General features: G+C 48.7%; 1 protein-coding gene and 1 pseudogene across 1 annotated transcript; one reads left to right on the top strand and one right to left on the bottom strand.

Moving 5' to 3' along the window:
- Positions 1-9,873: 9,873 nt before the first annotated feature.
- LOC127304904 (uncharacterized) lies at positions 9,874-11,157 on the bottom strand (annotated as a pseudogene).
- A 2,165-nt stretch (positions 11,158-13,322) lies between these two features.
- On the top strand, positions 13,323-14,927 carry LOC127300439 (uncharacterized). Its single transcript, XM_051330543.2, has one exon. It carries the CDS (start codon positions 13,551-13,553, stop codon positions 14,874-14,876), a length of 1,326 nt encoding a protein of 441 aa, XP_051186503.2. The 5' UTR covers positions 13,323-13,550; the 3' UTR covers positions 14,877-14,927.
- The last annotated feature ends 2,298 nt before the right edge of the window (positions 14,928-17,225 follow it).

Here is a 17,225-nt window from a genome sequence, read left to right as displayed (position 1 = left end):
TGGTGAAGTGTGGTGGTGGCATTGTTGAATTCAAGTTTTTGCAAAATTGGCTAAGTGTGAGATTGTTGCACATATTAAAATGTTGCAACTTTGGTTGAGCATAGCTAATGATCAAGAAAGAATTTGGCATGGTGATCTTTACAAAAAGTGTTCACCTTGATGTTGACTTGGATGTGGTGCAAAGAGTTAGCAATGTTTAGTTTAAAAATTTTGAATTGCAAGGGCTCAAAGTAGTGATCAGACTATAATTGGCAGTTTTGACCATTATCATATGTGAGCAAGTTTTGTATTTGAAATCCATTTGATTTGTGATTCTTTGATTCCAAAAGTTGTAATAAGTGTTTAGAAACATTATTCAACTAATGGTGAAGACCAAATAGGTCTAGGGTCAAAATTTATAAAAATGCCATAGGGCATATGTGAGGGTTTTGAGGGTTTTGCATTTATTTGATTTTCTTCCTCTTTTTGCTTTATTTGGTTTGTGATCTTCTTATGATCACTTTAGGGTTTTAGGGTTTATCTTATACACATAATAACAATCATCATGGCATATCAATCAAATGCACAAGTCCTATGCATGGCACTATATGCAATTTAAAAAGTTTTTGTTGGTTTTAAATTTTGCTCTCTGAAATTCTTCTAACTTTCTTTTATTGAAATTTGGGATGTTACATACATACACAAAGTTTCACAAAAGAATAACATTATTATGACATGTGTAAAAAATACAATTTTTGGTGCTCAAAATCGGTTTCTCATGAGATATTTATTTTTGTTTTTTACACAGGCTAGAAAAAATATCTTTTCTTCACATATTTTTGTACATTTATGGCTGGATGTATACCCAGGATTTTTAATAGATTTTTTTAACATTTTAAAATATATTTTTCATCTCTTTCTTGCTCCTACACATTTTATAGCATACAAGCCGTGCGGGGCCTCCAAAGCATTTTGGAGCGGGCCGGACAAAAATAGTTTTGTATCAGGCATGGCCCAATATACTGTTCGGCGTCCATTTGCAATTCCCAACCCACAGGGGATGGCATGGCGCGGGAAACCCGATTAGCGCGGTGTGACACATTGGATTTAGTAGGTTGGGCCAGCCATGTAATCGGCACACGGGACAGTCAGCATTAATAAATACTTTAGGTGACCGGTTTGCCTCATTATGGCGGTGTCAGCTGCGCAGACGCGTCTCGTCGTCGCCGCTTCACTTTCCTCCGCGCCAGCAGCGGGCTTCCCACGTGTCGCAAGAAATTCAACGCACCGGCCTCTACGCACCTGCTTCCGGCAATAAATAGGTCTCGGCACCATTGGGATGGCTCACAAACCGCCTCTCAAACCCTAGCCACTCATAGTACCGCTGCCACTCAGGGCACCGCCCGTGAAGACAATGGTAGATAGGCCCTGGCCAACTCGATGAACAACCGACGCACTTGGGAGGCACCGCTCTCCTTTGGCATGGCATGGTCGACCAGCAAGTCCGTCAAACTTGTCGACCTTACGGCCGATGAGGGGACTAGCTTAGCTAGCAGCCAGCGCGGCGGGAGAGCAAGAGCCACGGCTCCGCAGGAGCAAAGCGACCGTCAAGGAGAAGGAAGACCCATCAACACGGAGTGATCTTGACGCCAGCCCACATCACGATTAGTTTGGGTTTTAAAATTTCAACGTATTTTATTCAAACTTGTAAAATTGAAGAAATTTGAATGAAATTGGCTATTTTCTGGCTAGCCTCAAGTTCAAGTTTTTTTAAAATCCAGTTTGCGGGACGCCGCTTTGCAGAGGCATCCCCGAAACGGTCTGTGCGTCGGACGCCATTTGAAAGGCACGGGTAGTATGCTCTTTTAGCGGATTTTGATACACTGATTGCTCATAACTAGATACTAGATATATGTTTTTTTTTGAAAATCAAAACCATTTATTGAAGTCATAAATAAGTTACACACAACAATGTGCAACCATGCACATTCAGACTTGAGAGATTTGCTGCAACTGGCAGTTATCTCTGTTATCTAAACAAGAGAAAAAGACGAGTTCCTATATCATGAAGTCTGTAGGTTTCTGAGCTTGTTTATGCGCTACTTCGTTGAAGGATTTATTAATCAGATACTAGATATATGAGGTTGCACATATCGACTTGTCTTGCCTGAGATATATAACCTCGGAGTTCAATTGTTTCCGAGCACGGGATGATTAAAATGGCAGCAAGCTTTCTCTTAAAAGTTAAAAGGCTGTAGATGTATGCAGGAGATAAGGTACACAAATGGGATAACAGCAATGCTGAAACAAAACTACCATGCGGTGCTACGAAAATTTAAACTTGGGACTATCCCAGGCGTACAAATTTGATCATCCATCACACAACCATGAAAATTAATGACGCAGGGCAGTAGGATATTAGTCAAAAGAAAGGGACATCAATAGTCTTTGCAACTATCATCTAGTCATAGCGGTGGCATCGCTTAGCTAGTCATAATACATAACAAGGTGAGGTGATCTTCTTCCTCTTGCCCTGAGTGAAGGTGCAGATGGAACTTTGACCCAGAGATGAAGAGATGTGAGCTGATCTCAAACACAAGTTGCGGCCTCAGCACCCTGAAGCAAAAAAAATGACAGAAACATTAGCCACGAGTTGTGTATCAAACTATTAGAATACTGGAACAAACCGGACAACGATCGATCAAAAACTAAAATGGTTTGTAAAAAAAAATAAGCTCACGTATAAGACGATTTGGGACAGGTATGAATAGTCACTCTTCCAATTAAAGATTTTTGAAAAATGTTTTCTGAGATTGTACAAATTCAGATGAAGTGAAAAAATCTGAGAATTATGAGAAGAGTGTTGTATCAAATGGTTAAAATAAAAATTCGTCTATATGTAGACTGCTACACCCAGGATATAAGTAAATAAAATGAAATATTCAGTGATTTTAACAGATTAAAATTTCAAAATGTGAGGTACTTCCTGGGAACAAAGGCACTCAACGGCAAATGAGATGATAAACACTATATAAATAGTCACATGAAAGTACCACAAGCAAAAATATCGTTTCCAAACTTTTTTATCTTAACCATTGGTCTAATTGTAGGAAACACACAATCACGGATAATTCTAGCTCTGCCAGGCACAAACAAAAATGATAGTAGTATCAGTGTATCATAGAAGAGACAGAATCAAAGGCCAGGAGCCAAATTTGATGTGGTTCAAACTATTAGAATACTGTGAACAAACCGGAAAGCGATCGATTAAAAACTAAAATGATCTGTAACAAAGTAAATAAGCTCATGCATAAAACAATTTGGGACATGCATAGTCACTCTTCGAATTAAAGATTTTCGGAATGAGTTATCTGAGAAATTATACAGATTCAGATGAAGTGAAAAATACTTAGAATTATGAGAAGGGTGCTGTATCAAATGGTTAAACTGAAAATTCATCTATAGGTAGACTGCTACTCCCAGCATATGTAAGTAAATAAAATTACTGCTGACAATATTTTTTTTTCGTTAAAGTGCTGTCAGTATTTCTTGATTTCAACAGATCAAAATTTCAAAAATGGAAGGTAGTTCCACAGAACAAAGACACATAACAACAAATGAGATGATAATCAATATATAAATAGTAACATGGAAGTTCCACACCAACAATATCCTTTCCAGATTTCTTTGATCTTCAAAAGTGATCTAATTGTAGGAAACACAAAGTCTCAAATAATTGTAGCTCTGCCCGAAAAAATTTATAGCTCTGTTCTTATATACAATTTAGCTAATAGTTAACGGGTTTGATCCCTTGTATGCTAAATAGAAATATATTTTTTGTTTTAGCTGTGAAGGACTATAACAAAGAACAATGTTTGATTCCTTTGAAAAAAATTAAGGCGCGTGCATCACAAAGATATTACATATTTATATCTATATCGGCCCTGGATTCTGATGGGAAGTTAGGAAGCACATATATTGTACAAAAGCAGCCAGAGCTAATATTCCTTTTCCAGCCATTAAACATGCCGAGCTAATACGAGAAGATTGTTGTATCAAATGGTTAAACTTAACATTCATGTACAAGTAGACTGCGACTCCCAGCATATATAAGTAAATAAAATGACTGCTGGCAGTACCTAGTGATTTCAAAATATCAAAATTTCAAAATGTAAGGTAGTTCCAGGGAACAAAGGCACTTAAAATGAGATGATTAACAATATATATATGGTTTACACCAATAATATCCTTTGCAGATTTCTTTTATCTTCAAAAGTGATCTAATTGTAGGAAACACACAATCACGAATAATTTCAGTTCTGCCAGGAAAAAAAAGGATATTTCTAGCTCTGTTTTCGTATACAATTTAGCTAATAGTTAACGTATTCGATCCTTCTACGGTAAATAGAAATATTTTTTTACTTCGTTCTAGTTACGAAGGACCATAACAAATAACAGTATTTGATTATTTCAAAAATTCAAGGGTCGTGCGTCACAATGATATTGCATATTTTACACCTGTATCTTCAAGGAATTCTCAGGGGAAGTTAAGAAGCACAGATACTGTGCAAAACCAGCCAGAGCTAATATTCTGTTCCAGCCAGAAAACATGCCGAGCCATGACACACTTTAGCTTCATGTATCTAATTTGACCTTGAGTTAAGTAAACAATTAATCAACCTTGTTTTCAAATAATATAAGCAATCACCCTTGCATTGTAAATTATTAAATCTTCTGGCAAACCACCAGCATAGATTATCTCTAATTATCGCTTATCTATGTGACCAGGGTTTCCAAAACAGAGACATGTATTCTGGAATGATTGCTTTAGGTTGCGTTTGGTTCAAGACCAAAGGAGGGATGGGATGGGATGATCCTAATTTTGCATGTGTTTGGTTGTAAATCAAGAGGGATGGTACCATCCACCTAACAGAATATACCACAAAGATGCTGACTCAAGTGATCCCTCCAAATTGGCCGGACCTCCTCATCCACATTTTTCCAATCGGTGGATCGTTCCTAATCTTTTTTCCCTGGCGCTAATCATGAACACGAGCTGCTCCATCGGAGCACACGGTCGCCGCCCCATCGGATCTCACCACTGCTGCCCAAAGCAACCACCCCGTCCAAGTCCGACCTCTACTCTGTAGGCCGCCGCTCGGCGAGCCGCCACCCCAAGCCTGCTCGCGTCAACCTCCGTGGCCGCCGGACGATCTAGGGGAGCTACAGCCAGCCAAGACTAGGGAGCCGGCGGCGGCTGGGAATTGCAGTGCCGCCACGCGAAGGCGCTTGCCTCAAGCTCGCCCGCTGCCTCAACCTTCGTGGCCGCCGGCCGATTTTAGGTGAGCCGCGGCCGGCCGAGACCACGGACCTGCCGGAGTGCTGAAACGCAAATCCGTCTGCCTCAAGCTCGTGGCTGCTCGCCTGGGCGCGACCGGCAATCCGTCCAAGATGCTCCCTATGCCACCCAGAACTCTGCTAATTGTTGTTAATTACTCTTAAGATATTTCTTAGCTTTGCTGCTGACCATCTAAGTTGATTGCAGCTGGTTCTAAGCGCATCCTGATCCTTCCGAACCAAACAAAAGCCAAAAAATGGACCATCCAAGATTCCCATCCTGAAGGTGTGGATGATCCCATCCCATCCCTACGAAGCCATCAACCAAACGCACGCTTACATTTTGAACCCATTCAGTAGGCTAGCTATCTTTCAAGATGAAATCTTGATAACTGTGCACATCCTAGAACACATGACATGTCCAAATCTAGTGGACTTATATATGGCCTGATGATGCACGTGCAACAAACTAGCCAAGGCAATTAGCCAGATCGATGATGGTAGAAATTAAGCGCGTGGCCAATCAGAATGCTTGGATGAATGAACAACCATGGCATCACATCATGCCTGAAATCTTATGGGCGGGTGCGTGCCAGACGGATGTCCCGAGCGCACGCACTAGGCGACAACCGATGCCCACGCACTCATCCTCACCAGTCCCGCCCCGACCTGTCTGTACTCCCCAAATCGCGCCTACAGCTCTCCGCCGCAGGCACCGCACCGCCCCGTCGTAGAAGACCTCCAAGATGCTGCTCGTCCCGCCGCCTAGGACCTCTTCGTCGCCGACGCAGGGGCGGCCGCGGAGCGGAGCATGATGACCAAGCTTCCCAAATCTCCTAGCGGCGAGTCCCCTGCCGGCCCTAGACGGAAGACATGTCTCCCGTCGAGCCAGCTCGCTGCTCGCCAGGAGCAGCCCCCGACCCCTGCATACGGGTAGCAGCAGATCGAATAGAAGCTCGCCGCACGCGCTTGGCCGGGACAGAGAAAATCGGGAAAGGAAGAAGAAGACCTGCAAGCATGGAGGGAGCACCTTCGATTTTACATGTCGCGACCAGAGATCAAGCAAGAGCGCATCGACGCACTCAGGTGTCAATCATAGCCTTGCTCCATTGATTTTTTGAGAGTTTCGGTGTGAGAGAGATAGAGGCTTTTTTATTTTTTATTTACCTTCTCTCTCATCAAGAATATGGGTAACATGTGGTTTTGCCTACCAGCAGGATCTTCTATGCACAATACATCTACATATTGATTACTTTGTGTTTTAATGTCTGCGAAGTATGTACTCTTAATATTCCCAGTAATTTACTCTTAATTTAAGTCGATCGGAGTGGAGGCTGACGTCGACACCGAATTGGGGAGGGGGGCATGGTGGCGATGGCTGTGCTGATCCTAGGAATATGAATGTAAGCCTCGTCATCGGCGAGTGATTGGAAAAAGCCACAAGTGCGGGCCGGCCAAAGACATCAAACCTACTTGAACCGGATAATGGGCGTACTCCATGACCTAGAGATGCCGGTGTCGCCATTCCTGATACATCACCAACCATTGTTTGTTTCTAAGTTGGTTTTAGTTGCTGTCAAGTTGCGTACCACTGTTGTGTACTGTTGTAGCAAAGTTGCCTACAGCGATGAAAAAGTTGCACACCGCCACTGCAAAGTTGCCTACCAATTACCCCAATAGTGAATTTGTCGAGTTTTTACAAAGTTGCCTAACTTTGCTTCGAAGTTGCATACCGATGAACCTCGGTTACTGCTGCTAAACGGAATTTACCTACAGCTGCATCGAAGTTGTATAGGGATGCACCGGTTGCCTACCGATGATCCATAGTTCCATACCCAGCATTAAAAATCCCTACCGGTGCATCGAACTCGCCCAATAATGCACCAAAGTTGCCTAACGTTGCTCTGAAGTTGCCCTCTTGCTGCACTGAAGTTGCCTACCAATGAACTAGATTTGCATACCCCTACAACGAAATTCCCTACCATGGCAACAAAGTTGCACATAGGTGCACCGAAGTTGCCTACCGCTGAACCGATGTTGCCTAACGCCCCTAGTGCCGCTTCGAAATTTTCTTAATGATGCACCGAAGATGCCTATGGTTGCACCTAAATTTCCCACCGATGAACTGGAGTTACATACCCATGCACCAAAATTGCCTACCCCACCAAATATGCGATTTTGATGTCCGGTGGAGCAACTCTGGTATATGATAAAGCAATTTTGGTGCCAATAGAGCAATTCTGATGCATGGCGGTGCAATTCTGGTGCAAAAATTTGTAGCCAGTAGATCATGGACACGCCTTAATTTTTTTCCTCTTTTCCTATGTCCTTGTTTTTTCTGCCATCCCCTCCCCAACCAGCAATCCATCTCGGAAGAAAAAACGAGGAACAAAGTCGGTTAATCCCTCCATGCATGCCCCTTGCATGCCTCATGCTAGAGCAACTTTGGTGCCTTACGACACAATTTTTTGTATCCCGTAGAACAAATTCGGACCATAACGAAGCAACTCTAGTGCGTGATAGAGCAACTTTGGTGCCGCTCGAAGTAACTTCGCTGCCTGACGACCGCAAATTTGGTGTTGGCAGGCCAATTTTGGTTTTGATGGTGCAACGCTATATAAGACGTTGTATATTTAGGTTTACAGTGCACGCTATGCGGATACACCGCGCGGCGCTAGCGCCAGCTTTTGCAGATGCGCTTAACTGCCGTGCCACAATCTAGCGCCGAAATTCGTCCATTTGCAGATACGCTAAAATGCCGCACCAAAAACAACATCTTCAGACAATTGCATACGTAAATAGATCAAACTAAATATAAAAATAATCTGGAAATATAATATATTGCAAAGTTCAACCAACTTTTGCTACAACCAAATTTATTTTAAAACTAGACTAATAAACTACTCGGAATCCCAGTCGAAATCGGAGGAGCCCGGTGTTGTCGATGACACCGGAGTCGACGGCGATCGTCGACGGGCCGGCATCATATTTCTTCGATCTCCTCTGCATTCCTCGTGGCCTTCTTCTCCCTCTCCTTCTTCCGCTTTAGTGAAGTTGCCTACCGCTGTAGTGAAGTTGCCTACCGCTGTAGTGAAGTTGCCTATAGCTACACTAAAGTAGTCTCATGCTTATGTTTTTTGCCTACAATTGTTGTGAATTTTCTTACCATTGTAGTGAAGTTTCCTACATTTATACGGAAGTTGTCTCGTCTTTGCATACCGCTTTAGTGAAGTTGCCTACCCTCTACCACTATGCCACTCCACCGGACTAGAGGTCCTCCCACAGAGGATCACATGGTCGAAAGGATTTCCGGTGGAACTCTCCCAATGAGCTCTGCAATTTCCCGTGACTTTCTTGAGTTACCGAGAGCCTCTGCGGACTTTCCCGAGGGGTGATCTAGACTTGCAGTGAATCATCGATTGTCCTCGATGCCGACTTCACAACATCCGCACGGAACTTTAGAATGCAGTAATTAAATTTAGCTATTATGTGATTTTGCAACACCGCGCTACCGGAATCAACGATTGTCCTCGATGCCGACTTCACAACTTTCATACCTTTTTTTTTCCTTCTTTGCAATAACGGAACAAATTTAGGCAATGAACTAGCATTTTGCAGCAACTATTATGTGATTTAAGGCAATAAATTAACTCCTATGTAATTTTAGGCAACAAACTAGCATTTTTAGGAACAATTATCTGATTTTAGGCAACAAAGTGCATCGTTTGGGCAATTACCAACTTCGTTACACGTGGGACCTGCTGGTCTATTCTCCTCTCTATAGCTTATCTTCTTCCTCCAACAGCATCTCCCGATTCTCTCTCTAGCGTCCTGTGAAACTGCTCCGGCCCCATCGCCGATTCCGGTTGCCGACCGGCTCCTCTGCCACTTCCGTTCACCGGAGGAGCCCCGCCTACTACCTCTCGCCTAGATCCCTATCAACGCCGTTCATCCCCGTGTGCTCCTGCTCCGCTTGTTGTCCAGGCCTAGGCGTCGCGTACGAGGAGGCTGTCGCGGCGCGCGGATGCTCCACGGCGAATGGGATCAGGAGATGGTGGTGGCGCGGGAGGGAGGTTCCGGGGATTTGCAGGCCGGCGGCGGCGGGGTCTAGCGCGGGTTCGAATTCGACCACCTCTGATGGGACTCCCTCGCGGAGGACGGCCAGTCGGAGCGGCACCGGCGCCCAGGGCGAGCAGAGCCGATGGCCACCGGGGCAAACAGGCGGCGAACCGGGCTGGTCGGGGTCGCGCCGGGCGAGAGGACGCCGTCACTAAGGAGCGGCCGGTGAGTGCGTCCCGCGCTCTGCCATGGCCATGGTCGGAGGGAGATCCCGCCCTGCCGCTAGGTATCTTGGCGAGCTCGCGTCCACGAAGATCCCGTCCTTTTCTGTCTGGAACACTAATTACTTCCTAAACTGGTAAACGCTTCGACAGGGATCTTTCCTTTCTGGGTTGACCGCTTAAATGGACCAACGAGCACGCGGCCGCCCGCTAGACGTGTCCCACATCATGAAGAGGGGGGACAGAGTAGTGGAGTGAGGCTTTACCAATTAATTAATTAATGGGAAGTCAGTACTGATCTGCAGCGAGGAATGCAGGCGGCCAGGCGAGGAAGTAGGCGTAGATCGGGTGCCCGTACTCCTTGCCATCCTTGGTCTCCAGGCCCTCCATCTGCCGGTGTCCAGATGCACCGAGTAGCGGCCGTATCCAAAGGTCTGGATGAAGGCCTTGCCGGTGCGCCCGGCGTCCATGTCGCTGGGCCAAAGGTTGAAGATCCTTCGTTCCAGGTCCGTGGGCAGGCCTGGCACCGCGTCCCACACCACGCGCATGTCCATGATATCCTTTTCCAGAAGCCACCCGTTGTCGCTGCACCTGGCCTCGCCGCGCACCCAGAGCTGCAGCTGCCTTGAATCGCTGCCCATGGCAAGCAGGCAAAGCCGCCCGTCCTCCGGTGTCTCGCCGATGCGATACTTGGCGTACGGCCCCAGCTCTGCCGGCGCCAGCAGGTAGGAGAAGCGCAGCGTGGCAGGGTCGAGCACGAGCACGCGGCCGGAGTTGCAGATGTGCCAGTACATCTTCCCGGCGGCGTGCACGCAGCTGCGCTTGAACCAGTGGGGGTCGAAGTCGACCAGGACCTCCTCGTCCCGTGAGAGCGCGCGCCAGCTGCAGTCGCCGCTGTCGACGGACGCGACCCAGGCGCGCGGGTGCCCGTCGTCGATGGCGAAGCAGACGGCCTCGAAGCAGAGCTTGCTGGGGTGCGCGCGGGAGAGCAGCCCGGAGCCGATGTAGTACCTGGAGCGGCGCCAGCGGAGGTCGTCGGGGACCGTGTCGCGCGGCGGCGGCGGGAGGAGCACGCTGCGGCGGGTGGCTGGGTCGAGGACGAGGATGCGGGGGATGATGGACTTGGGGATTGCTACGGTCGGCTCGAGAAGCAGGAGGCCTTGGTGGCAGTCGTAGAGCACGAAGCGGGAGGCCTCCGGGGCGAAGTCGAGGGAGAGGCGCGGCGAGGAGGCGTCGTCGAGGGGGGCGAAGACGGCGTCGTAGTGGGTTTTCTCGCGCCGCTTCATGGGCGGCGGGGGAGGGGGATCGACGGGGTGGAAGAAGTGGCCGAGGAGGGGAGGGGCGCGGGGCAGGCAACACGCGGCAACGCGGCGCCAGCGGTGGCAGGTAAGGGCGGCGCGGAGGAGGTCGGCGAGGGAGAGGCGGCGGAGGATGTCGCGGAGGTCGTCCCCGGTGAGCACATCGATAGCCGCCCCTGACGGTGGCGTCGCCAGGCCCAGGGAGGACGGCCGTGTCATGCTCTTCCGCGTTCTGGAGACAAAGAGAGCCTAGCGTAGTGCCCTAGCCACGGCCTTGCTTGTGTAGTGTAGTGCAGTGCGCATCTGCACTTTCTTGCCACCAGCTCAGCCCGTTGGTCCTGATAGTTTTATTTCTTTTTACAAAGGGGAGGGTAGGAAAAGAAAAGAAGAGAAAAGATAAAACTTGCTAAAACAATCTTGTCGACAAGCCAATGGATTTCATGCTTAGAGCTTGGCCATCTGATCGTCACCCGACAACGACCCTAAAAGAGGAGGGGGCGTCGATAAGGGACGACGCGGATCCCGAAGAATCGTGACTCACTAACATTGCTTTGAATAAGACCATCATACATCCTCAAGCTTAATCGAGCACCGAGATCATTTGGCACCCCAACAAGAACAACACATGAAGCAAGAAGAGCAAGGAACAACATACGTCATCCAACTCACCGCCAACCAAGGCCCCATGCCTCACGCAAATCAACCGCACTCCAATCCAAGACATCCAACAGTAGGCATGGTCCAGTGCCATCAAGACGACGCCTCCAAGGAGGTTACGATGTGAAAAAGAAGAATCGGTACACAACATTTCATTTCATGGTAATTTTTGAGACTTCTACATCTTTAGCATTCTATATTTAGTTTAGTATACATTATGTTTATACTTAAGAAAACAAGTCCTTGTAAATTTAACTCTTCCGGGTTTTGAAGGAATTCTCAAATATTGGTGGATTGTGATAACATGGGTGCAAATTAGGATTTGATGTACAATATTTTATGAATATTTTGGATTTCTTACGAAAAAGAATCTTTTGACCAACAGAACATAACTTAATCAACCTAAATAATGTCTCACACAAGAAAGGAAAAGGGCAACGCTGAGCGTCCCCCGGGGGATCGGAAGCCCCGATCCCCCGCCTCCTGCACCGTTCGATTGGCCTGTAATCACCGCACGATTTGGGCTCGCTCATCTGTCCTACCCCGTGGCTCTCACAGTCAACGCACGCGGAGAAAATTCCCCAGGCCAGCAAAGGCCACTTTCGATTTATGATTTCCCGATCTCCGGCGATTGCCGGAATCCTCGCTGTTGCGCATTGCTGGAAAACAGAGTGCGTAGGACCCTTGCCCCCTCGCCGCTCACTACCTCGTACAACCCCGCGCGTCCCAGAATACCCCATGGATTCGGAGACCAGCGCGTTGGCGCGGCTCCTCCTTCTGCCATGGTGCTCGTCAGAGAAGATGACCGTCGCAGTATATGCAGTTCCGGCTTCAGCGCTTGTAGCATCGCGTACCGTCCTTGGCAGCTTCGGCAACGTCCAATTGCAGCCTCGCCGGTAGTCCTTCTCAGCCGCGACATGGCGTGGCTCCAAAAAGCAGGTCTGAGCGTCAGCCTCGTAGCAACGCCATTGCCCGTTTGTAGCAGCGGCGACGGGTGTTTGCAGCAGCGGCGGCGGCGGCGTCGGCGGCGGCGGCAGCTTCCTTGCGACTCCGGCGTTCGCCGCTTTGTACCATAGGTGGTACTGCTGCGTAGCTGCTGCTTTGGGTGCTTGTAGCAACAGCAACGAACGGTGGCAGCAACGGCGCTTCCAGCAGTGACGGCCGCTTTGTAGCAACAGCGACCAGCCATTGTAGCACGCGGAGACCCGAATTGTAGCAGAGCCGACAACCGATAGCAGCGCCAGCAACCTTTCGTAGAAGAGCTGTCCATCTTTGTAGCAGAGCAGGCGCCCCATTGTAGCAGCACCGGCTGTCGACTGTAGCATCTCCGACGACTGTATGTAGTAGCGACGGCGGCCGTTGTGGGCGGCTGGAGCGGATGGCTAGGAGCAATTAGGGCATCTCCAACCCCGCGCGCCCGTTTGGGTCGAGCCGGACAAAAACGCGGCCCAGCGCGCGGACCTATCCCTAAAATGGATGGCCGCGGCGTCCGGGACGACCCAAACCCGGCCCAAATCTGGGACGAGTTTGCGTGGCCGTGGACGCCGGATGCTGGTCGCTCGCGTCCTCCCCTTGTCTGCCCCTGGCCTGCCTGTCTGTCTCCCAAAACACAAACCCCTCGCACACATCTCCCGCTGCTCCGCCGCCAGCCAAGGACCGGTGATTTGGGAGAGGCGTCGACGCCGGCCACCGTCGTCGACACGCCGGCAAGCGGGGCGGAAGCATAGGTCGCGGCCCCGCGCTGCTTTCGCCGCGTCGTAGCAGAGTCGGAGGACGCCGTCGCCGTCGCCGCTGTCCTCCCACTGTCGCGAGACCTCCCGCCGTTCGCAGCTGCGCCGTTGCCGCCGGAGGTGAGCTCTCGTGCACCGTGTTCGCAGACCGCAAGTCGGCCGAGACGGCCATGGCCTGCAGGTCCCTACGGACGCATTTGATGGCCTCCGCGTGCGAGGTGTTCGATGAAATGGGCATACTAAAATTTGTCCCTTTTCATCTGTAGATCATGGTGGACAGCGACGACGACTACTTCTTCAAGAACTTCATCGACACGTCGTCCGACGAGGACTCGGACGACGAATTTTTCACGGATGCTGCGCTGATCATCCACGATCACATTGTCTCGCAGATCCCCGTGCACCGGGGGTCCTTGCCGGGGCGCGCCGCCGCCTTGGACCGCAAAAGAGAACGCGGCCACGACCAGCTCTTCACCGATTACTTCCAACCCAAGGCATTGTACACGCCGGCCTTGTTTCGCCGTCGTTTTCGGATGTCCAGACCGTTGTTCCGCCGGATAATGGATGGCGTCAAGCTCTACGACGACTACTTCCACGCGAAAGTGGATGCAATTGGCAAGGTAGGCCTCTCTTCGTACCAGAAATGCACGGCAGCGATTAGGATGCTTGCATATGGTGTTGCCGGTGATTTCGTAGATGAGTACACGCGCATGAGTGAGTCTACCGGCTTGGAAGCGATGTACAGGTTTTGCAGAGCTGTGATCGGTTCGTTCGGAGAACAGTACCTCCGGCAACCTAATGCAGAGGACACAGCTCGTCTGTTGTCAATCAACGCTTCCAGGGGGTTTCCTGGGATGCTTGGCAGCATAGACTGCATGCACTGGGAGTGGAAGAACTGCCCCTTTGGTTGGCAGGGGGCATACAGTGGCCATTCTGAGGGGTGCACAGTCATTCTTGAAGCTGTTGCTTCACAGGATACATGGATTTGGCACTCATTCTTCGGAATGGCTGGCTCGCACAATGACATCAATGTGCTTCAGCGCTCTCCGGTGTTTGATAGGCTAGCGTACGGTCAGTCCCCTGATGTGGATTTTGAGATCAATGGCCACCACTACACCAAGGGGTACTACCTTGCTGATGGTATCTATCCACCTTGGGCTACACTTGTGAAGACAATCCGAAAACCCAACTCAGAGCAGGAGGCAAGGTTTGCCAAAGAGCAGGAGGCAGCCCGGAAAGATGTCGAGCGGGCGTTTGGCATCCTCCAAGCTCGTTGGGCTATCGTCAGACACCCTGCCAGAGCCTGGGATGTGCAAACTCTGTGGGAGGTGATGACCGCATGTGTAATCATGCATAACATGATTGTTGAGGTAGAGCGGGATGATTCACTCTATGATAATGACTGGGAGGGCCAGGGAGAGTTGGTTACTCCTCAACGTGGCCCGGCATCATTCCAGGAAGTTCTTCATGCACACCATGAAATTCGAGATCTAGCTGTACACAACCAGCTGCAGGCAGATTTGATCGAGCACGTCTGGCAGCATGTAGGCAACAATGCTGCAAACAACGATGATGAAGGAAATCCGGAAGCCTAGATCATTTGTATCGTTTTTTCATTTTTTTTTGAATAATACTTTATCCTTCATTACGTGGACAATGTAATGTGTAATAAATTTTGAGCATTTGAACTATTTTATATATTTTCTACAATTTATTTTGTGTTTTTATAGTAGATTTTCAAGAAAAAGTACTGTACGGGGCCGCGACCCAAACCTGCCGCGTTGGGCGCAGGGCGCGACCCAAACGGACGCGCGGACGCGGGGCTCCGTCCGCGCGTCCGCTCGGCCACCCAAACGGCCCAAAACGGACGGCCCAGCGCGTCCGTTTGGGTCAGCCGGTTGGAGATGCCCTTACAGGTGGGATTTGCAGCTGGGATGATGGCCGCTGGCAGCAAATGCTCGTAGCCATATGAACTAGTACTCCATCACCAGCGTCGTCGACGGGGACGACTAAGAAGTGGAAGAGCGGGCCAGGACTTCAGACGAGGAGTCGTCTCCCTTCCCTAGCTTGCGGGGCTGCGGGCTAGTGCTGGAGCTCGCAGCGCGTGGCAGAGGACGAGGGGGGCGAAGCTAGTCCTCGAGTTTGGGGCGCTTGCCGGAGTGGGCGAGCGCCATGGGCAACGACGGCGACGCTGATACGTCTCCAACGTATCCATAATTTCTGATGTTCCATGCTTGTTTTATGACAATACTTACATGTTTTGCTTGCACTTTATAATGTTTTTATGCGTTTTCCGGAACTAACCTATTAACAAGATGCCACAGTGCCAGTTCCTGTTTTCTGCTGTTTTTGGTTCCAGAAAGGCTGTTCGGGCAATATTCTCGGAATTGGACGAAATCAACGCCAAACCTCCTATTTTTCCCGGAAGGCTCCAGAACACCGAAGAAGAGTCGGAGAGGGGCCAGAGGGCCACCACACCATAAGGCGGCGCGGCTGGCACAGGCCCGCGCCAGCCTATGGTGAGGAGCCCCCAGGCACCCTCCTGCGCTGCCTCTTCGCCTATAAAACCCCTTTCGACCTAAAAACACAGTACCAATTGACGAAACTCCAGAAAGACTCCAGGGGCGCCGCCGCCATCGCGAAACTCCAATTCGGGGGACAGAACTCTCTGTTCCGGCACCCTGCCAGGACGGGGAAGTGCCCCCGGAAGCCATCTCCATCAACGCCACCGCCTCCATCATGCTCCGTGAGTAGTTCCCCCATGGACTACAGGTTCTAGTAGTAGCTAGTCGGTATTCTCTCCTCCATGTACTTCAATACAATGATCTCATGAGCTGCCTTACATGATTGAGATTCATCTGATGTAATCGGTGTTGTGTTTGTTGGGATCCGATGGATGATACATTATGATTAGTCTATCTATAAAATTTGTGAAGTTATTGTTGCTGCAATCTTGTTATGCTTAATGCTTGTCACTAGGGCCCGAGTGGCATGATCTTAGATTTAAGCTCTATATGAATTGCTTAGATTGTATCTACAAGTTGTATGCACATGTCGCTGTCCGGAACCAATGGCCCCGAAGTGACAGAAATCGGGACAACCGGAGGGGATGGCGGTGATGTGAGGGACACATGTTTTCACGGAGTGTTAATGCTTTGCTCCGGTACTCTATTAAAAGGAGTACCTTAATATCCAGTAGTTTCCCTTAAGGCCCGGCTGCCACCGGCTGGTAGGATAAAAGATGTTGTGCAAGTTTCTCATTGCGAGCACGTACGACTATATACGGAAAACATGCCTACATAATTAATAATCTGGATGTTCTGTCTTAATGCTTTGATTCCTATCAATTGCCCAACTGTAATTTGTTCACCCAACACTTGTCACTTTTTATTGGAGAGTTACCACTAGTGTAGATCGCTGGGAACCCCGGTCCATCTCTCATCATCATATACTTGCTCTACATGTCATTGGAAGTAGTATCAACTATTTTCTGGTGCCATTGCTCTCATATTGCTATTACTGCTGCCGTGTTACTGTTACTACTGCTCTCATATTACTGCTACTTTCACATCACCCCTGTTACTAGTGCTTTTTCAGGTCCAGCTGAATTGACAACTCAGTTGTTAAGGCTTATAAGTATTCTTTACCTCCCCTTGTGTCGAATCAATAAATTTGGGTTTTACTTCCCTCGAAGACTATCGTGATCCCCTATACTTGTGGGTTATCAAGACTGTTTTCTGGCGCCGTTGCCGGGGAGGCATAGCTCTACTCATAAGTTCACCTGGGGAGTACACTCTACCTCTCTCTCTGTTTTTATTTTGTTTTATTTTGTTTTGCTTAGTTTACTTTTTCCTAGTTTACTTGTGCTTAGTTTATTTCTGTCTAGTTTTATTTTGCCTAGTTTACTTTTGCTTAGTTTGTTTTTGTCTTGTTTTACTTTTCTC

The sequence above is a fragment of the Lolium perenne genome, chromosome 5 (assembly GCF_019359855.2).
Source record: "Lolium perenne isolate Kyuss_39 chromosome 5, Kyuss_2.0, whole genome shotgun sequence".
Classification (NCBI taxonomy): Eukaryota; Viridiplantae; Streptophyta; class Magnoliopsida; order Poales; family Poaceae; genus Lolium; species Lolium perenne.
Note: the sequence above shows the minus strand (reverse complement) of the source record. Positions and strands in the feature narration are given on the sequence as shown.